The sequence below is a fragment of the Suricata suricatta genome, chromosome 11, assembly GCF_006229205.1.
Source record: "Suricata suricatta isolate VVHF042 chromosome 11, meerkat_22Aug2017_6uvM2_HiC, whole genome shotgun sequence".
NCBI classification, from domain to species: Eukaryota; Metazoa; Chordata; class Mammalia; order Carnivora; family Herpestidae; genus Suricata; species Suricata suricatta.
In genome coordinates, this window is record NC_043710.1 from 42371906 (window position 1) to 42394311 (window position 22406).

Consider the following 22406-nt stretch of genomic DNA (forward strand, 5'->3'; position numbering starts at 1 on the left):
TACACAAGAGCAGAAAAGCCTAAGGTAATTGAGTTTCTGGGGACTTTGGAAATCTCTTTGACTTCTCACTAAATCCCTTAGAACTTGACCCATTCATGGCACTCATGGAAATAACAAACTCTCTATGGAGTTTTAATAGTTGGGAAGGACTTTGTGAGATGAAACCTTAGGAATTAAGAACTTAGTTTAACATGTAACGTAATCTGAAAATACAGATTTTGCATGATTTCATTTAGTACAGAATAAAACTTTCCTTCTAGTATATCTGTCCAACTATGAAATTTATTTAAAATTGTTTAGAAAGGAGCAAGCCAACTTAAAAAAAAAAAAAGCCAAAAGACTGTTGGTCAGTTAACATACTCTGGTTCCAAAGTGGAGGAAAAGTGAGACAAGGTTACATAGTGAACATAGAGAAAGCAAGATGAAGAGAAATCGCCCATGACAATCTGCCATATTAGCCACTATGCATTTCAACATCTGCAACTGAAAAGTCACAGAAGTCAAAAATAAAAACAAAAAAGACTCCTAGGACCACAGACTGCCTGATGTTACTAGAGTATTGAGCCCTCTGTCCATTCCATGTAAAAAATAAATTAAGTATAAATAAGGCGGTGAGGGAGCTGGTGTGTACTCCGGTGTCTTCACAGGCATGTACCCAGAGGGGGCCGGATAAATTTCCTCACCCACCCCTCCTACACAAAGCTCTCCTCCATGTTGCTGCAGAGTAAGAAAGAGTCCACAAGCCGAGGTTGGACCAGTTGCTGGAAGTCGGAGTCTAGGAGGCCTTCAGGGCAGACCCCAGCCAGTCTACGCAGAGCAGCCTGGGGAGAAACAGAAGAAATGACAGACAGACGTCACACCAAGCTCTGCTTAGGTGCAGGTATTTCCTTCCACACTCCTGGGAAGTGCATTTCAGGAAGTGGCTCATTTATCAGTCAATTTGAGCTAATCATCACCTTGGTCACCTGACACCTTATTGATATAGTCCTTTTGGTCACCTGCTCTCTACAGTAACCTTATCACGCTCCGCCACCTGGTGTCATTGGTACCTTGGTCAGTATGGTGGATGTCATCTGAAAGCCTTCAGGATCTTAATAATGGTCTTGCCATTTGGGTTTTTCAATTGCCTTAGCAACCTGGTTATTCCAAATGATCTGTCATTTAAAAAAACCTGCTCAACTTATTGACCTATTGAAGTTCTAGATTTGTTCATGCTAGAGACCATACCCACCAGAAGACCATACCCACCATATCCTTGCTTCCAGGTCCCTAGAGTAACCTGACAATAGACGGGCTATTTATTTATCCATAAATTCCATACTCATACACACAGGCAGGATGCTGCAAGCCAGAATACTGGCTTATTACACTGAGTGCAAGGCAGGCAGAGAGCTCATTACCCATATCTATTGCTGAGAAATCACCAAGCTGGTGAAAAGAGAGGAAGGCTTATGTTTGCTGTTGGATAAACAGGTGCTGCCATGTCTAAGCTGGATCAAGAAAAAGGCACGTGTGTCTCTACACAAGTGAGAAGGGTCTGAAACCTACCGATAAGAAGTAAAGACTACAGGAGTCTGTCCCTCGCTAGTGTGTCCTGCCTCTCATTGATCAGGTTTCCCCTAAAGACTAAAGAGGCTGAAGGGTGGCTGGGTGACTCAGTCAGTTAAGCATCTGATTCTTGATTTCAGCTCATGTCATGATCTCATAGTTCATGGGTTCGAGTCCTGCACTGGTCCCAGGCTAACAGCGCAAAGCCTGCTTAGGATTCTCTCTCTGCCCCTCCCTACTCCTACACACTCTCTCTCTCAAAATAAATAAATAAACTTAAGACAAAAAAATAGAGAGGCTGAACTCCATAGCACTCTCTGATTCCTCTTGGCTCCAATTGGGAGAAAGAACTCCATTAGTATAAAAAAGGCATAAAAATGGACACTAAGATCTTCAAGAGAGAAGGCTTTGAGCCATTGATGTGTATTTTACATCATCAGGGGTTAAAACAAAGCAAGAGAGAGGAAGGGACAGAGAAAGATGAAGAAATGGGGGAGAAAAAAGACTCATGAGGAGAGAGAAGGAGGTAGAAGAAGAAAATAGAGAGACAGAGAAAGAGAGACAACAGAGAAATGGAACAAAAAGGAATAGTTATAACAGAGAGACAGAGATGAACTGGTGAAAGAAAAGAGATCAAGTGTAAGAGGGAAATGGAGAGAGATAGAAATGGAAACAAAGAAAAAGAGAGAACACCCTGGGGGTGGGGGATAGGGGATGGAGGTAGGAGCAGGGATGAGCCAGAAAGGGAGGCAGAGGAGAGAGGTGGGGGAGAAGGCTGAGGAGATAAAAGAAGGCAAGAAAGGGAAAGAAGGAAAGATAGAAAAAAAACCCTGAGGTTCTAGAAGGTTTGCTTCTAGAAGAGAGAAAAGCAAAAAATAAAATGAGAGAGAAGAGGGAAAAAAGGGAGAAGAGGGAGAGAGGGAGAGGAAAAGAGGAGATAAGCTAGAAATAGACCTGAGACAACACCAAGGCAAAGGGACACCCTCATCTTCCCAGGGTTCCCAGAAAGACTGCAGGACAGGAACCCAAACCAACCCCGAGCACCCCTTCCTCAGTGTCCTGGGGCTCAAAGGACCCTTCACCCTTCTGAAGCTTTTCTCTGCCCCTCTGCTTCCCTCAGAGGGTTAACAGCGCGTCATCCCAGGATCTCATTCCCAGACAGTCTGAAAACACCCAAGCATTAAACAAGCCCAGCAGCCCACTGACAGCCGTCTCATTAAGGAAAAATCAATTCTGTTTGCGAGAGGCAATCTGCACTGCCACTTTCCCAGATGTGGGGCACGATAATTGAAATGTCCTCCTTCCACCTGAAGAGAGACTTTGAAGCTGGGAAGAAGGCCTTGGGGAAGGCCTGCAGGCCAGGCTTCTAGTGGTCCTCACCTCAGCAGCCAGGGGACTGCACTCCTACATGGAGCCCCTTCTGGGAGCCCCTTCTGGGAGCCAAACCAAGAACAACCCCAACTCTGGGACCCAGGGACAGAGAAAGAGAGACAACAGAGAAATGGGAGACAAGACTACCAGTCCTTCAGGCAGGCAAAAAACGGTCAACAAACCCAATGTCCTATGGAGATACTAATACCTGAGAAGGCTCCAGACTAGAGGGAGAGAAATATAAATAAATATCTGCCATGAGCCGAGACAGTAAGACCACAGCCATTATTCATGGCAGAGAAGGCATGGCTGAAAACAAGATGTCTGGCCAAAAAGTCAAGACCTTCAGCATTAGGCCTGTGTTTGAATTCCAAGAGCCTCCCCTTGTAACACCAGGTACACAGGATAACACAACCTGTCTCTTACTAAAGAAAAAAAAGAAAAATCCAAGCTGGCAGGCCCAGGTGCATGCTGTCTTTGAGCCATAGACGGCGCCCAGGACACTTCATAGAGGAGAGGGATTTGGGTCCAAGATTGCAGAGGCTGCTGGCAAAGCCGTAGAAAGGGCATCTGCCTAGGACAGGGCCAATGCACAGTGTCATGGTGGCTCACAGGACTCTGGTCTGAACAAGTTGGCCAGGGCCTGTAGGCCCCCAGGGGTATGCCGGAGCCAGACAGTAGGCTATAGATGATGGAGAACCAAGGAAGGGCTGATGGTGTTAGTGTCATGATTGTGAAATTAGGAGTAGCCCAGCAGCCACATGGAGGGTGGATTAGGGAGGGAGGGACTCCCTTCAGCGTCCAACGACCCATCCTTGGGGAGAAATGTAATCCCTTTTCCACTAGAAAGTCCTGCAAGAGATTGATGATGGTAGCCAAGCCCTTCTGTGTGTTTTACTTCAAACTAATAAGAAAAATAGAAGAGGAATTGTGACAAGCCCACGGATATGAATGGAGTTTTATGGCTTCCCGCCATTGCCTCAGGGCCTTGTGGTGCTGGGTACCTGTGGGCTGCCTGAGTGTGGAGATAATGGTAGTTGGGGCCAACAATTGTGATTTCCTGGCATTAACTCTCTCCACTTGACTCACTAAGCCAGACAGAATTAAGGCTTGTGAACTTGGAGCAAAACATTACATCATTATGATTATTAACTTCTAACTGAAACTCAGCTTCTCCTTTAGTTGTGAGTGCAGCAACCAATCACAAAGTCTCAGAAATTTCTGCAACTTGTGGACCAATAAAAATCACAGATGCTTTTATATCCCAGTACACTTGTTGGAGGTACCTTCAAATATCATTTATGCTCATTGCTAGCCAAGGTTACAATACTCATTAGACCCACTGTTATCTCTTCTTTAATGTGCTAATAAAAAGTACATATATTAAGATACCATATGTATAAAAACTCTAATAATTATTTTAATAGGATTAGTTTTCTCCTTAATTCTACATATTTTGGGTTATGTGTTTATTTTTTATTTTTTTAATTTTTAAAATTTCTTTATAAATGTTTTGTTTTTTTAAATATTTTTTTAACATTTATTTATTATTGAGAAACAGAGAGAAACAGAGCATGAGCAGGGAGGGGCAGAGAGAGGGAGACAGAGAATCTGAAGCAGGCTCCGGGCTCTCAGCCATCAGCACAGAGCCTGACATGAGGCTCGAACCCACAAGCTGTGAGATCATGACCTGAGCTGAAGTCAGATACTTAACTGACTGAGCCACCCAGGCGCCCCATTTTTTTAAACATTTATTTATTTTTGAGAGAGAAAGACAGAGAGACAGAGAGATGAAGAGACAGATTGCAAGCTGGGGAGGGGCAGAGAGAGAGGAAGACACAGAATCCAAAGCAGGCTCCAGGCTCTAAGCTGTCAGCACAGAGGGCTCGAACTCAGGAACTGTAAGATCATGACCTGAGCTGAAGTCAGATGCTTAACGAGGCACCACCTGGGTTATGCATTTAAAACATTATTCTTAGATGGGAAACAGAAGCTTTACCAGATTGCCAAAGTCACAAGAAAGTTAAGGGTGTTCTGCATGTACCAGAATCAAAGCCCCATGAGAACAGAGATGTTTGTCCTTTTTTTCCCCACAGCTGTATCTCCACAGCTTAGAAGCATGCATGGCACATAGAGTATCTTGATAAATATTTATTGAATAAGATTTATAAGCACTTAGTGACCCATCCCATGTCATACAGCTCATTAATGGCAAAACCAAGACAGGTGCATCTGACTATAATACCCTGCTGTCTCTACAACCATATGATGCCCATCAGGAGCTCCCAGAAAGGAGAAGAGCTTAGTCTAAAAGATGATAGGGTGAGAAGAGAGTTTTGTTGTGAAACAGTTTGAAGGGCCTTCAGATCCATCACTTACCCCCTGCGTTCTGACCAAGAATCTGGCAGTCCCTTCTGAAAGTCCAGTGGCCTGTTTATAGAATGACTTCCCTGCCCCTTCATGCTCCAACTGGAAGAGCTCTGCTTTGGGATTCAGTGGAGGCCCAGCAGGGAGGAATGCAGAGACAAAGCATGCATTCCCATCTGGTAGGGTTCATTCTTTCATGGTGGACCCAAGCAGCAAGGAGAAGCTGGGTAGGGACCTCCTGAGATGCCCTTGTTGGGTTCAGGTTGAAGATCCTGGTGAATAACAATTTCTGTTCTGTCCTACCGCCTCCAGTCCTACTCCACAAAGAACAGGGGAACGAGAAAGCTGGAAGAATGCCAGCAAAGGGGCTCTGTCCAAGAGCAAGGAAGGCTGTCCTCACAATGTCCCCTTTGGAACAGGCAGGAGACATCCATCCTCTAGTTCCCATTCCAGTGTGTACTGTGGCATTACCAACACCAACTAGTCTTCTGCCCACCATCCACGCTGGTCTTGATCTGCTATTAAGACTCCTCAAAACTCAAAGGTTTATGGTCATAAAAGTATGGGTAGGAGTTCCCCAACTCCCCATCTTTTACATATGTGACCTCATATTATTTTCTTCACAGTTTTATGAATGAAGTGAAACATCTTTATCAGCATTTTAAAAAGTTGGCTGCAGAGAAGTCTCATGCTTACTCAAGCCAGCCAGGCATCACCAGTTCTCCTGGCCCCTGGTCTGCAATCCCAAAGCCCAGGGAGGGAGCGGGGGAATACTGAGAACTCACCAGGCAGGCCACAAGCACGGCATCACTGCTGTTCCTCTCGGAGGGCGATCTACACAGCTCGATGAGCCTGGACATACCTGCGTGAGACACACGAGAATGTCATGCCCAGGATGGGGACAGGCCTGGCCAGGCCCAACTCACAGGTGCCCCCCATCCCTCACAGGGCCCTCTGCATGGGGCCTGTGGAGGCAGCCAGAACCCCACCAGCTCACCAACTGGCCGGGGAAAGGGAGCTGAACCGACCCGGAGGAGTTGGTGGTGGAGACCTTCTGTCCCCTTGGGTGTAAACAGACTCTGGTCAGGGCCAGCCATAGACCCAGAGCTTAGTAAAACTGCGAAAGAATTTAACTTCCTGTGTAAATACTTGTGATTTTTCCAGAGCTATATGTAGTGTTTCCCTCATTATCAGTGGGACTTCCCAATACCGTTTTCCCCCCAAATGCCTATAGGAAATTGTAATGTGGCATAAATTATGAAAAACTACAGATTGAGAAGGTTAATAGTTCCTAGTCCTTTCCAAAGGAAAGGAAAATAAGAAACTTTGCTTTTCAATGTAAATTGTATTTCAGGGCACATTGACAAACTCTGTAAAACAAAAACAAAACAAGAAGCTAACTCATAAGATATTAATAAAAGGTGTACAGACACATTCTGTAGATTTATCTTCCACAAAGTCTTTCTTGAGCCAGAACCCAGAGCCACCTCTTGCGATGTGCTTGGTATCAGCATGACAGGTGGCGATGTCTTGGCTAACCTCATGCCTCTGCCTGGAGCACCCTTTCTCAACCATCACATTGGACCGAAGCCTCAAACCACAGCTGAAGACTCACCTCTTGCTGAAACATTCTTAGACCCACCCAGATAAACGTGAGCTACCTCTGCTATGGGCCAAACGTGTCATGGACATGCTTTGAACATCGCTTTATGGTATTCATGTGCACATTTTTCTTTCCATATCTGCTACCTCACCAGATCGTAAGCCCCTGTGGTCAGGACGATGTTATAGTCAATGTGATATACCTAGCACTCAGAACAGAGTCTAGCACAGAGCAGGCACTCTGAGAATATGAGTTGGGTAAATGTGACTAGCTGAATGAATAACTCAGTGAATGAATGAATAAATGAATTAAAAGTGATAAGTCAAGTAATGAATGAGCTAATGAATGAAAGTGAACAGATGAATGAGCGGATAAGTAAATAAATGAAGAAGTGAATAACTGAATGAGTGAATGAATGAAGAAAGGAACGAGAGAATGAAAGAATAGGATCCTTAGCAGGAAGTCTTCATGTGAAGCGCTTTTTTATCCAATGTTAACCTCTCTAGGCCCCTCTCCTCTCTAGCTTCAGCCCCAGCTTACAAGCTAGATGAGGGCCTGCACCCTGGGCCCCTATCACAGCATTTTCTGGTGCCCCAAGCCCGAGGCTCACTTCAGCCATGCCTTTGCTCTGAGCCACCTGTCGCTAGCATGAAATCAGGGGTGCGGCCATCCCCAAGCCCGCCTCCCCACCCTTGCCACAGCCAGCACTTACAGCTCAGCCGCACGGCCTCCCGTGCCACAGCTGGGTCTCGGCTGAGACGGGCCAGGGTCACGGCAGCCTTCTGCTGGACTCGCTCACAAGCTGCCACCTCAGCAGGGGTTCCAGACCTTGGCTTCTCTGACAGCATACCCATGATAAGCTGGACCCCTGGGTGGGAGATAATGAACAGTTGGTGTCTGCCCCAGCAAGGAGCTTTCCCCTCCCCAGGGCCAGCTGCAGGGACACCCGCAAAAGCTTGAGACTTAGGAAGGGAGCTGGACGAGGCCACTTCTACTTCTTCTACCCTGGATATATCTGATTCCATGTACTCAGTCACTATACTTAGAAGGAACATCGGGAGGTCCCTTTTGGTTTTTTAAATGCTATTTCTGAGCTTTTATTACACCTGTGATGCTGCACTAAATGCCCAATAAATGCATGATTCCCTAAGAGTCTCCCAATAGTCTCATGAAGTAGGTACTAATACAATTCACTCTGAGGCCCAGAGAGAAATGAAGTCTCTTTCCAGGGTCCCACAGTTAGTAGTTGAGGGGGACTGGTATCAGAACTCAGGTAACCTGATTATTCTCCCTCACGCCTTCACCTCTGATGCAGCTGTATCTAAGATCGGTCCAGAGGTGACGAGTCCTCTGTGGGAGGGGACCCAAACCTAGGCTGGATAAGCAATAGATCAAGCACTAAAGGAGGGTAGGTAGTTAGATTGGAGATTTAGGCCTGAACTTGGTCAGCTGATAAGCCTTACCACCCTCTCCTGAAACCAGATCTATCTTCTGATTGTCCCACAAACCCAAATCCACATTCACTCGCATCTCCACGGCTCTGTCACCTAATTCTTCTCCATGGCATGTCCTTTTCCCTCACATGCTCTGTCTAAATAATTCTCATCCTGCAGGTTGTAGCAGAAGTCCATCTTCTATGGAAGGTGTTTCCCATGTCACACCCCCTTCCCTGCACCCAGTGGCATGTGCCACCTTAGAACTCAAACCAGACGTGGCCCACGAATGTATTTTGTTTTGTTGCTCCACACGGTGTCTACATTTTTTTTAATTTTGCTCTTACGAAAATTGGGAGGTTTCCATAAAAATCCAGATTGTCAGCTTCCAAAAACTTACCTCCTGACCTGACATTGGGTCTACATTTCTTCATGACAGCAATTTGCTGAAGCTTATTATAAGGTTGCTACTTTAAATGAGATTGATCCAGTCTCTGCTGAGCCTACATCATCCATTTACATTACTTGTCTGGGTCCACAGGCATCTGTTTGTAACCTCTGCCTTAGACCATGGAGCCAGAGGGTCTTTAAGAGTAGATCTAGCACTACTCCTCCTTCCCCTCCATTTCACAGAAGAGCACCTGACGTCTGGAGAGAGAAAGTAATTTCCCAAGTTCACACTGAAGTTGGTTCTAGTCCAGGACCTCAGCCACATGCCTCTCTGAATCTTACTCAAACCAGATGTAATTTCTAACTCTCCTGGATCTCCATGCACAGGGGCTCTAAGTTACTTAGGTATGGTCCTGAGACCATACAGTCCTGAGGAGGGGCCATTTCTCTACCTGGTGAGCTCTGTAAGTGACTCATTTCTCCTTCCTTCAGGCTCAAGGGATCCAGAGGCCTACCTTCCACCCCTATCACTTCTGCTACCACACACTCTAACCTTAGGGCAAGGTGCTTCTCTTCCAAACCCTCTCTCAGGCCACTGGATGGAACATGGTCTCCAGGCTCCCTATGCCCACAATGCTTCAAAGACAAGGTCATGATCATGAATGTCCTGACAAATGTATGTTATGGTCCATGGACACATGAACAACAGACACCACAATGACAACTTTGGGAAGAGCCACAAGATTAGGAAATTTTACTAACTCCTGGTTAAGGTTCCCACAAAGAAGCCATTTCCCCACCCCCCACTTTGCACCAGGAACCTGACAGAGAATCAAACAAATAGTTTCTCCTATACCAGCAGGTAAGCTCCAGGGCATAAGGATGTGTGCCCATTTCCTGCATGGAAACAACTAAAGTATCTAGAAGAGTGCTTTGCTCAAATCTTTGTTGAATAAATATCAAATGAATGAATATGAAGGTATTCATGTGAAAAGTCTTACACACGTATAACATCCAAAGTTTCCTTTAAATAAATAGTTTGTAAGTCTTATCTAGAAAAAGATAGGATGTTATGACATTGCGGCTGCGTAGGAAAATCCGGACTGTGTTTCCTAAGTTCTGGGCAGGCTCCATGTCAGAGCAGTTGCCTATGAGTTGGGGGTTACAACTTCAGAGACCAGCCCCCAACACCGTGTTCCCTCCCCACCATTTTCTCCAGCTCAGCTGGAGGCCCTGAGGGAGAAGCCAAAAGAGGGATACTGATGTCAGCGGACTGACAGGTAAGAGCTGGGGCTCCCTGGCGTGCCTCCTGGTATATGGATGACATCAGTCACAATGTCTGACTTGCCAACTTGGCCTCCTTCATGCAGCCCCCACCACCAACACTCACACACAGTTCAGGGCAGGACGGAGACAAAAGTACCAGGCTTCAGGGCAAGGCTCATGTATCCTGGTAAGAGGACTGCCTTTCAAACCGCAGTCCTCACAACAGTGCTTTCCCAGCCCAGCCCAGAATCTCACTCAGCTCCAGAAAGCCCTGGCTGCATCACCAGCACCCATCCCTCCAGTTCTGCCCCACTTTGTACCCTGTCTCCCCATCTGTGCTCTTCAGCTAAGCCCTGTGAGACTGATCTGCACCGAAAGAGCACATGCCCTTAGCACAGTGCCCATTCTGGGCCAGATACTCTCCTGACAATCTTTATATTAATCCTCACATTACCCTATGAGGTGGGTACACTCCCATTCTGCAGATGGAAATGCAGAGGTCATACAGCTAGTAAGTTACAGGGCCAGGATTCAAACCTGGTGTGTTTCCAGTTTTCAGTCTCAACCACTACGCCATCCTCCCTCTGCTGCATTATTTTATCGTTGATTTCACACTTTTTCATGTTACCATTTTTGCCAAGTTGGGCTCTCCTCCCAGGACAAAGCCAAAGATTTCTTTATCTCTGTGTTCATTTACTCAGCACAATGCCAGGCATGTAGGTCTCTAACTGCTGTCTGAATGAGCCAGTCAGCAGCCCTGTGTAAACCATAAAAGCCTCTAGAGGCCACGTCTTCCAATCCAAAACCCACAGGCCTCTGGAGACCCACTGCTGCTGACCACTTGAACTTAAGGAGGCTCTGAGCGCAGAAGGAACAGGCTACAAATGAGACCCCTCAGCCTCTCAGCCTCAGCTGGCTCAGTAAAGTTTTTCATTATTAGCTCAAACACATAAAATTAACACAAAATGATGTCTTTCAATTAGTAATAGGGTGATGGGGGGTGGGGAATGTGTATGTTTGTTAAAACAGCGGGGCAACCTGGGAGAAGGGGGTTTAACACGAGCAGAAACAGCTGGCCCCGGGCTCTCAGCTCACTCGTCCTCATTAGCGTCTCTGGTTTCCAACCGGTTGCTAATTGCTCCCTTATTTCCCAGTCACAGGAAGCCCTCGCCACTCCTTGCGCCCAGCTGCAAGGCAGCAGACCCGTCCTCCAGCAGAGACTGCGCAGGTCTGCTTCCTGGCCAACGAAACCTGGCCCACCTCACCTGGACTTTGTGACCCGCCTGGGCACAAGGTGGGAGCGGGGAGCAGGTAGGGTGGTGATGCTCTCAGGGGAGGGGTCCCAACCCTTACCCTCCTCCTTCCCCAACCCCCTCTACCCTCCTCGGGCACTTCAGCTCTCTAAGTGAGGCCAAATCCAACGTGATAGGAATGACTTAAGTCCAAACTTGAACTTGAACTTAAGGAGGCGCTCTGCATCCTCTGGCAGGAACAGATTTTCACTTTTTGGATCATAATGAAATAGCTGTCTTCTCTTCACCACCTAGTTTAATCAGCAATGGTGAACCCCGCACCTTGGGTCTACTTTACCCCCTTCCCTGCCACTGTATTTTCTGCACGCCACGATCATCATCGATGTTCTCTATCTTCTCGTTCATTGCCTGTCTCCCACTAGAATTAAAGTTGTACACACACATATATGTGTGCTCATGTAATTGTCAAGACACGTGCACACATGTACACACTTACACACACACAGGCCTTCACACAGACACAAAGGCACATGTCCCGTGTAGCCACATAACCCATGCAACGTGCACACTGCCAGAAAGACATACCATTCTCCTGAATGATGTCAGAGGCACACTGCTCTAGGACAGACATGTTTGCCAAGATGGTCACAATCTGGAAAAGAAAGTTGAGAATCTGAGGAAATGGGCACACCTGAGCCAAGTGGGGCTTTCTACAGACCACTGAGCCAGGAGCTACAAAGCTTTCCTTTAGCCTGTGATTCTTTACCATCCACACAGCCCATCCTCCCGTGGTATTATCTTCCGTCCTCATGGGCTCCTGCCTCCCAGATGTATTTCCCCAATGATTGGTTCCCACCCATCGGCCAGCATGTGGCCGCGGGATGCCCCACCAAGGGCCCTAGGACCCCACTGGAGATAACAGTGTCACCTGAGTAAAGATGGGGGCCCCATCACCTTTCTTCAGGGTACCCAGATCCTGAAATGCAGACAGAACTGCCAGACTCCTGGCTAGGCTCTCCCCTGAATTGGGTGTTGCTCATCCTAGTCTCTTACCCTGACAGTGAACCCCACCCACCTTCAGTCTGAAATCAATGGACATAAGGGTCAACTTAGAGAGCACGAATAAGATCAACGGGCAGCATTACACCCTAAGTGGCAGGTACTGTACGGAATCTGGTAAGAAAGTTCTTGCTCAGCTGACTTTACAAGTCTGTCTTCTGTAAGCCTTGCCTGTTGGTCATCCCTGGAGGGTTCTGACTGTAGGAAAGAGATGCTGTCACCAGATGGAGACAGTAAGCCTTGGTTACAACCGCATGGGCTGGGCAGCCAACAGCCCACCCCACCTGACTCCTCGGCATCACTGACATTGTAGAGAAGTCCCTGCATAAAACTAGACTCAGGAATGGACCCTCAAGGGACCGTTTTCAGACCTCAAACTGTAAGGTGCCAAAACACCACTGGAAAATGTGTTTCAACTATCGGTTAACTCAGATACCACCCAAGACACTGCTCCTGATTTAAATGGCAGAATGAAATGCACCCACTTCCACAGAAGCAGTGAGCACTCTCGAGTGGCAATTAAAATAAATAGTAAAGTAAAATGGAAAACACTTCTCACTGGTGTCGTCCTCTCTCTCTGTTTCAAAAGGGTTCTTGAAAGCTTGTGGCACATTGTAACCGGAGGCTATGTCCCCATCTCTGAGACAGCAGCTGACAGTCTACTGAGGACAGTTCAGGCAGCTTAAATTCTGGAACTGGATAACGCGTAGTAATGTGATGTTTAGCAAGAAAGAGGATTATCTAGATTTTGATTGGTGCAATATTGGTGCATATTATTCTGCATAATCAATGCATATAACAAATCTCATCTTTTAAACAGAAAGGTAAAGTTTGCCATACTAATAGATATCTATCTACCCCTAGCCCCACTAAACACATGTTGAAAAGGGACGTGTTTTCTTAGGGTGCTGTGGCAGATCCCTGTGTATCAGGCCCTGGTGGCTCCCACCTGCTCAGGGGCTTGGCTGGGGGGTGCCATGCCTGGGATGGGCTGCCAGGGAAGGGACAGGAGACTACCCCAGGAGCTTTATCTCAAAGGCAACTCTGCCCTAGCAGATGTTTAATGAAGGGAATGAGGGAGGGCTGGTCCTTAGTGGTTCTTTTTCCTCTCCTTCTAAGATGGTGTGGGGGGGCTACAAGGAGGGAGTTACAGGGGAAATGTGGGTTGAAGATGCATTTAAAAATTGGCAGGTTGGGGCACCTGGGGGCTCAGTCGGTTAAATGTCCGACTTTGGCTCAGGTCATGAACTCACTGCTCATGGGTTCGAGCCCCGCATCAGGCTCTGTGCTGACAGCTCAGAGCCTGGAGCCTGCTTCAGATTCAGTGTCTCCCTCTCTCCCTGCCCCTCCCCACTCACACTCTATCTATAGTCTCTCAAAAATGAAAAATGAAAATGGCAGGTTTCCCAAGAAGCATCAAGTCTTATGAGGAAGGAGACATGAGGCCAGGCCTGTGTCAAATTGCACGTCACCTAGCCTCGCCAGTAGTAGGTGACACAACCTCTGTTCCCACCACACAGAGCCGCTACACACCAACCATCACCAGCCAGGGAGATGAATAAAGATGCTTCCTGGACCTACAGATCCGAAAGGGAAGGCAGAAAGCAAGGAAGGAAGGGCAAAATAAAAAAGGAAAAGGAAACCTTTGTCTGCAGCATCAGGTTCATTACATGGCAATTATTAACTGTGTCACAGGCATAGGTAGGTCTTTGTGTCAGACTAATTTAAATCCTGTTAATGAAAATTACTTCCTCTTTGCAGAGCCCGCACCCCATGTGGTTTTCTGAGGTTCAGATGAAGTATTCAATTAAGCACAATTTGAATAAATGCCAATTATTCCCTGCCTTGAGTTCCCCTTCTGAATCATTCTTGTATGCGCCATGATGTAGAGAGGAAGGGGAAATCAACATCTCTCCTGGAAGTCAAGCCCAGAGATGGGATTTTAGGGACAACTGGTTTACCTTGCCGGAACAATGCTGTCGGGGAAAAAGAATGCAAGAGCCGGGCAGTTTTCCCCTGGCCCAGGCTAATTCAATCCTGTCTGACGATTTTCAGTTAACTCCTACTCCTCCTGAATGAAAGGACACTATTCCCTCTGCAGTTATTTGGTGAATACAGAGGATATCAGCCTCGAGAGAGGCCCCAGGGGAGAGACACTGCAACACAGTGGCATATGGATCACTTTAGTTCCAAATACTGGCTCTGTCATTTATCTTCCATACGATCCTGGCCATCAGGTTATTTAACCTTTCCTTGGTTGATAAAGGTATACTAGTTTCCTATTGCTGCTATAACAAATCACCAGATCTAGTGGCTTATCATGACACAATTTTACCTTGCGGTTGAGGTCAGAAGCCTGTACCGGGTCTCATGGAGCTAAAACAGTACATGCCTACAGGGCTGCGTTCCTTCTCCAGGCTTTCTGGCACAATCTATGTCCTTGCCTTTTCCAGCTTCTAGATGCTACTCCCCGGCTCTCAGTATGCCACTCTGACCTCTGCGTCCTCAGTCATAGCTCATTTTCTGGCTCTGATCCTCCTGCCTCATTCTATAAGAACCCTTGTGGTTACATTAGGTTACCCACATCAGTAATCCAGGGTAATAGTCCTATATCAAGATCCTTAACTTAACCATATCTGCAAAATCCCTTAGGCCATCTAAGGTAGAATATTCACAGGTTAGCAGGATTAGGATGCAGACAGCTTTGCAGGGGGTCATTATTTGGCTTACATCAGGAGATAAATATATAAGATAATTCATAAGAATGTTAATTTTTTTTAATGTTTATTTACTTTTGAGAGAGAGACAGAGAGAGAGCACGAGCGGGAGAGGGGCAGAGAGAGAGGGAGACACAGAATCCAAAGCAGGATCCAGGCTCTGAGCTGTCAGCACAGAGCCCGATGTGGGGCTCAAACCCATGAATCATGAGATCATGACCAAGTCAGACATTGACTTGACTGAGCCACCCAGGAGCCCCTAGATAAGTTATAAGAATATTAGGAACATTAAATGACTTAATGTTTTGTCAAGTACCCAGAATGTTCGTTAAATGAGTATAATTTTCCTCTGGGAAACAGGGTCTGAAAATATCCAGACCTTGAAAGATTATGTCAAAGAGTAGTAACCATGCAATACCAACTATTGGCAGATGTGCTGTTAACGGGGGACTCATTCGTGGAGGGAGGAAGACCCCAGAGCAGAAGGAGCCCTTCCTTGCAGGAAGCCAAAAAAACCCCTGTGCTCTTTACCTTTGTGGCATTTTGAAATAATTTTTCCTTTGGCCTCCCAGAGACTGACCACCTTAGGAAAATTGAGATGAATAGCAAATTAGCCCGAAGACCAGGGGATCTCCCATGTCTTTGATTCAAGAAGAAATGCCCCATGTGCCAAGAAGAAGTTGGCAAAGTCTTTTTATGTCAACACACACACACACACACACACACACACACAGATTGACTCTGTGCTGGCCCAGGGCAGGTGCTTCTCGAACCCTTGTCTGAAACTGACCCCGAGGCACAGGCCAGGCTTGTCAGCCTCAGCACATCCTCAGCGATGTCAGCCTGTGATCACACCCTGACTCTATCTCTGTCCCTTTTATTTTCTACATCGTAAACTCTCACATTTTCTCTACTGTAAACTATGAGGACCATATGTTATAAAAATCAAATGAGGATTATCCCGGATAGAAGCAGGTGCACTCATGTGATATTACAACACAGAAAATCTAAGATGCATTTAATGAAAACTATGATTGCTTTTATGCTGTGCAGTAAGTAGGACAAAAAGGCCAACATTTCATATGACTGTAATTAGAATTACTCTTTAATTGCTGGGTGGAATATTCAGATGTCTACCACCACTGCGTGAACTCTCTAAAATCTATAGCAACAATGTCTCAACAGCAGCCAAGACCAGCCAGCAATATCCCTTTCAGCCTCTAGAGGGAGCCCAGTGCTTCTCCCTGTCCTGACATCTTCCCTCCATACCATTTTTTCTACCAAAGAGCAGAAAGAATCAAGACAAGGCATTAGTTGAAGAATGAAGGGTTCTGAGAAAGGAAGGATGTGGTCTTTTTGCCTAGGGAGGCAACACCGCCCAAGGGAAGGTGCAGCCCTCTGCTTCTCTTCTCCCTACTGAGCCTCTTGTTCCACCCGATAGGCATGGTCAGGGACCTGGGTAAATGAGAGCTGAGCAAGCATGGAGACCAGGAGGGGGCCTGCCTCGTCCTGGGACAAGCACACTGCTCCCACTCTCGGGCACGCGGATCTTCCAGGCCTGGCCTGCCCTCCTCCCTCCCAAAGAGGCAAGATAGGAAGGAGGGCTGGGATTTGCACTCAGGAGAGAAAGCCACCAGGGCCATAAAACTGCCTTAGACGTAGGTCTCAAGCTGCTGGTGAACTAGGCCAGAGGACTGTCCCTGGGGGTTGTATTGAGGTGGGGTGTGCGCCTTGCAGGATCAGAGAATATGAAAATGCCAGACAAGGTGCTCCGTGTTTAGTGTTCCCTAGGTTCTGTAGAAGGGGCTTCTGGGGCAGATCAGGACTGGGTGTTGTGAAACTGGTTTCCTTCCAGCCTCTCTAGATAAGTATATATTTATATGTATCCAGACACAAACATATCCTTTAAATGGCTCACAGTCTGTATCAACACTCGCTCCCACACACACACAACCTGCATATATACCCACACACAGACTGGAACAACACATGCACTGACTCACACCACACTACACTTGCCACCACCACATTACCTACATTTTCCGCTCTGCCCTCCTTTCCCCAAAGCTGGTATCCCTGCCTCAGACCCATCCAGTTCCTGGTTCTATCACACCCCCTCTCCTCATCCCATTCACCACTGAGTATCTACTTTCATTCTAACTACTTTATGAGCATCATGCCATCTAATCATCATAATGACATGGAGAGGGAGGAAATAGATTGTCCCCATTACACAAATGAGGAAACCTGTGGCTCAGAGAGGTTGAGGGATTTAGCTAGGGTCACACAGCTAGGAAATGGCAGAGCCAGGGTTTGAACTCAGGTCTGAATGAACCCCAAACCTGTGCTGTTTCTAATACATCATATGTGTCACAAAGGTATATAAAAGGCTTTTATAAACTATAGAGGGCTTTTGCAATGTGAGTCAAAATTGCAGTCCCTAGTAACTGGCATTTCTGATAATGGACTCCTGATGATGGTATTCATGGTGAGTTTCAGGAATACTACAAAATCTGGACATTTGAAAACACCAAACAGGCAATGTGCTTTCATAGGAGGTATTTACCAGGGCCCTCCACCTCTAGGAAAGCAATTAATTTTTGAAGGCTATAAAAAGTCACACTCAGTGAAAGTTTCTGGGGTGGCCTAGACAAAATAACTAGGTCCCTGTCACCCAAGGTGTCACTGCCTTACAGGCAGGGCAGGGATGAGGCAGCCCCTTTCTCACCATCCCAGGCCATGGCTGTAGCTGGATTCCCTGGGCAGCATGTCTGCCCCCTAAAAATTACTTCCTGGGAATGAAAACTCCGGCCACACTAATGTCTGGTGAGGCAGGGATTTCTGGATGCATAGCCACATCTACCTGCCCTAGATTAGCAGAGGGAGTGAAGGAGCATAGATCCAAGGTTGCCCTCACTGCTGTCCACACCCCGCATGGTGGGTGCGAGACCGGTATGGCCATTAAGGCTCTTGTTAGACAAATTAAGGGAACTCAGCTTGCTGGGGTGACAGAGGGGTTCTCATTGAGTTGTTCATGCGGAGGTGGACAAAATATAGATCCAAGGCCCAGAGGCGCTGCACAGCATTGGCGTCATTGGCAGATGCATTACCGGAAGCCTCACAGGCATTTAATTTCCTAAGTGTATCAGGGGGCGGTGAGCACTTCAGAGCCTAATTCATCTTCGTTGTCTTCATTACAGAGAGCTCTCTGATCGCTTTAATCCTCCCCCTGCCACAGAAAAGAGCCATTTGTTACTTTAATGGGTGCGCTTTCACTCTCTAAGTGGTTGCTCTGAGTCATGTCAGAAGGTGGGCAGAAGGTGAAGCTGTCCTGAGGATGGGGTGTGGGGGGGAGATTGTTCGTGTCTAGCCCAGACTGGGGGTGGGGGGGGAGATGAGAGAAGGGAGGGGGAGGTAGGATCAGGGAGAGGGAGGGAGGAATGGAGGTGATGCGGTGGGGGTAGGGGGAAGGGAGCATGGCAGGAAAAGTCCGAACTCCAGATTCAGAGAGAACTGCCACCTGCATGGAGCTTATCCATGTTCTCTCCCCACCCTGAGTCCCCTGTTTCCTTCCGAGGAATCGGGGAGGTTCCAGAAGGGAGGCCAGTCACTCCTCATGATAAAAAAAAAAAGGGGGGGGGTCTCTGCACGTAGAGCTACAAGATGTCTAAGCTGGAAGAGACCATGCCCATTTTACAAGTAAGAAAACTCCCATCCGGAAGTTCCCCATTCAGGGCTGTGTGCCACACATTCAAAGGCAATAATAACAACACTGCTTCTAAGCGCTGGGAACTCTACCAGGAGTTTGCATTCATTCATTTAATTTAATCAAAGTTAAATAAATCAATTAAATGATTATAACTAAATAATCAATAATTTAAAATTAATTAATAACTGAAATTAAATCAGTTTAACTCTTATTTCAACTTAGTGAAGTATATAGTATTCAACCCCATCCACAGATGAGAAAAGTGAGGCTCAGAGTGAATTGCCCAAAGTTACATGATTATAATATAGCAGAGAAGCTTCTTTTTTTTCCCCCTCAAAGGAATAAACTGCATGAAATAACTGGAAAAAAATAAATATCATTAGAAAAGTCAACACTGCATTGTGAGGCGTGGCCTGCAGGAAAAGGACGCAATTCTCAAGAACATCAGGGAAGGCTTTCCAGAAGTTTCTGGGGTTGAAGTTGGACCAGGAATAGGAGAAACAGAGACTGGAGCCAGGAGGCAGGCAGGGTTGATCTGGGTTGGACTTAGAGCTCAGGCACCTAGTGGAATTTAAAGAGCCCTAAAACCCACCTGATCCCGCCCCCCTTAGTAGGGAAAAAGGAGGCTAGGTATCGTAGAGGTGGGACAGGATAGAATCCTATAATCTCAGAGCTCAAGGCTCTGAAAAATCCCCTCATTCAATGTTTTCAACCACATGTAACAATGAAACCCTTTTTCTCCAAACGAAACTGTATGTGGAGCTCAAATCTACGAAAACATTGAGACTGACGGAGGGACTGAGGCTTGAATCAAGGCTCTGCTCCCAGCCCTGTTTTTATGGAGGCAGAGAAGGGAAGAAACTGCAGGGCACAGTGACAGACAGGCAGCAACAAGTCCAGGACACACTTTCAGAGGAGGTCCAGGGAACCTTCCCACGGTGTCGCTGCCTTCTGGGATGCACCGCTGTGAGTGGAGATAGAGGAAGGCCCTGTGGCGTCAGGATGGAAAAGCGAGGTACAGAGTAGACTCGTGAAGACGCTCCAAGGGCAACGAGGTATGTTGAGAACATTGTCCTTTACCTAGAATGTGACTCACAGGACTGACTGTGTGCAGCCAGGCCACATTGTCTCCCTCTTTTCCAGAACCTTTGCCCTGGCCTCCTAACCTCTGTATTCATGGCTACAGGCCCTGTGCCTGATCCCCTCTGAGACCTCACCTGATCCCGGGTATAAGGCGTGTCCACTCTCTGCTTGTCACTGCAAGCTTCCAGAAGGACACGGATGGCGTTCAGCTGCAGAAGCATCTCGCAGGCCATCGTGTCAAAGAAGGTGATGTTGGCAAGGGCCGCAGAAGCCAGCAGGAAGACCTCCCCAGACGACGCCTCTTGGCACAGTTCTGGACGGTGAAGAGGGAGAAAGCAGCCTCATTGCCAAGTGCATTCATACCAGTTATCTCATTTAGTTCCCTCAGTTGCTCTGGGAGAAAGTCTGAGCAGGTGTTATGATATCCATTTTATAGATGAGGAAAGTAATTCCTGAAGAGGGAAATTTATCGGTCTATGTAAGTGGCAGAGCTGGGATTTGAATCCTGGTATATGACTTGCATTTACTCAGTTTCCCGGCAAGTATTTACCAATGAACACCACGTGTCAGGCACTGCTGGTGTCTTGGGATGGCCTGGTGAACAACACAGAGCAGGTCTTTGCCCCTGTTAAGTTTACATCCTAGTAGTGGCTGTATGAGCTTTTAAAAGAAATTAAGAAAATTATTGCAAATTCTAATGCAAGGGAGAAAATAAACAAGTGCTAAGACAGAGAATAACCAGAGGCCTATGGGGTACATAAGGAGAGTCTCCCTAAGAATGTGAGAACTGAAACTGTAAGGGGAAAATGGGGCAACTGGGAGATTGCTCAGGGAAGGACATATTCTAGACCAAAGAGACAGCAGCATGTACAAAGGCCCTGAGGCAGAAAAGAGCTCCTGGTCCATCCATGTCTCTAGCAATGTATGTCTCTAGCTCCTGAATTTGCCTTAAGAAAGGACTGAAGTTAAAACATAAGGACTCTACTTTCCCAGCTGCCATCAGCAGAGCTTCATGGTTCCCTTTGATCCCAGAATAAGGGTCACGTGGCTGCAGAAAAGTCTTACACCAAGCTCCTGAATGTCAGGATCTTTCTGATCCTAGGGGCCATAACCCAGATCTAACCATAACTCATCCTACTGATGAGTCTGATGGGTCTTTAAAGAGGAAAGACTCTCCCCCAGGCCCCATTACCCTCCACCATTTCACACCCTGGCCCAGAGTGGACTCCTGCCTCAGGAGGACGTGTGAAAGGGCACGGCGGCACTAGCCACGCATCCTCGTGGAGCTAACTTCTAACCCTCAGCTCCAGCCAGTCAAGGTTCTTCCTGGGTCTAGGTCCTCTCCTACCGATAACACCCCTATGAAAACAGAGGAAGACAAAGCACCCATCAGAAAAATACCCCCAGGAGAGAACGTTCAGGAGGAAGGGTGGAGCTACATTCAATCCTGATCCCTAATTCTGGCTTCCGAACACAGAGTCTGTACATCCAGGTTCTAATACTGAAGCTGGCACCCCTTGGCCCTTTGAGTGAATGCAGTCCTGGCCCCTACCTAAAGAGGGACGGAAAACAATATTAATTGAGCCACCTGCACTGTGCCCCGCTCTGCCCCACTGCATTCTGAGCACCCTTGTGGTAGAAAATTGCTGCCTCTGTTTGCAGATGTAGAAGCCAAGGCTCAAGGAACCTACGTGTAGCAGCAAAACTCCCATTTACTGAGTTTACTCTGTGCCAGACATTGCTGTATATTTCTGACTTTGTGAAGTCATTCCATCCTCACAACCACTCAATTTTCTATCACAATTTTATAGCTGAAGAATTGAGGATTCCAATATTAAGCCATTTTCCCAAAATTGTGGAATTGAGATCATTGGTAATTGTCACGGCCTAGAACCAAGTCCGGGTCTGCCTGATCCCAGTCCCCATTCCTTCTGTGTCCCAGGCTGCCTTTTGTCTCTGGGCCCCTTTGACTTTTTCCCATTGATGCTCCTGCAGAATTAGGTTTCAGTTTTACCAGGAGGGCCAGGTCTGTCCCTTGGCAGCGCTGTGCCCCTCAGCCCAGGTGTGACCAACGAAGCAACGCAGAATCTTGATCTCATCACCTGGGGCAGGACCACAGATTCACCTAGGGATTAAGAATTCTATAATTGCTCTTTTCCAATGACTTCCCATCCTCTAATTTTTGGGAACCACTGGGGACAGCCACCCTCTTCCGGCCACCTCCCTATACTCAAAGTTTGGAGTGAGATGACAGGACTCGCTGGCCCACTTCACTGTAAAGATTTCTTCTAGATCCAAACACCCACACTGATGCTTACAGAGTCACGGCTGCCACCTACGCAGCAATTATTAACACAACCATCTAACTGCCTTTTAATTTGGGTGCACATTCATTTAAACTACCGTCTGAGTCACCTGGGATGCGTAAGAAAGATTAAATTGAGGATTCCGGGGACTCATTTATAAATGTTTCCAGGGAATAGCAAGAAATTGGAGGGCTATTTCCCACCAAAGAACAGAGCCCTGGCATCTTGCCCAGAAGAAATATCCTATCTGCTGACTCTCCGAGCAAACTCCGCAATGCATCTTCATCAGGGTGAAATAAAT

General features: G+C 47.0%; 1 protein-coding gene across 3 annotated transcripts in view; it reads right to left on the minus strand.

The window, feature by feature from the left end:
• Positions 1-231: 231 nt before the first annotated feature.
• The window catches only part of INSC (INSC spindle orientation adaptor protein), a 127672-nt gene continuing 105497 nt past the window's right edge, over positions 232-22406 (minus strand). For all 3 annotated transcript variants that reach the window (XM_029957245.1, XM_029957244.1, XM_029957246.1), the window contains exons 9-13: positions 19934-20112; positions 11817-11883; positions 7602-7757; positions 6072-6148; positions 232-821 (exon numbers count right to left, since the gene is read on the minus strand). In XM_029957245.1, coding sequence (XP_029813105.1) covers positions 693-821; positions 6072-6148; positions 7602-7757; positions 11817-11883; positions 19934-20112 — 608 coding nt within the window. In that variant the 3' untranslated portion in view covers positions 232-692. The remainder of the gene's footprint in view (positions 822-6071; positions 6149-7601; positions 7758-11816; positions 11884-19933; positions 20113-22406) is intronic.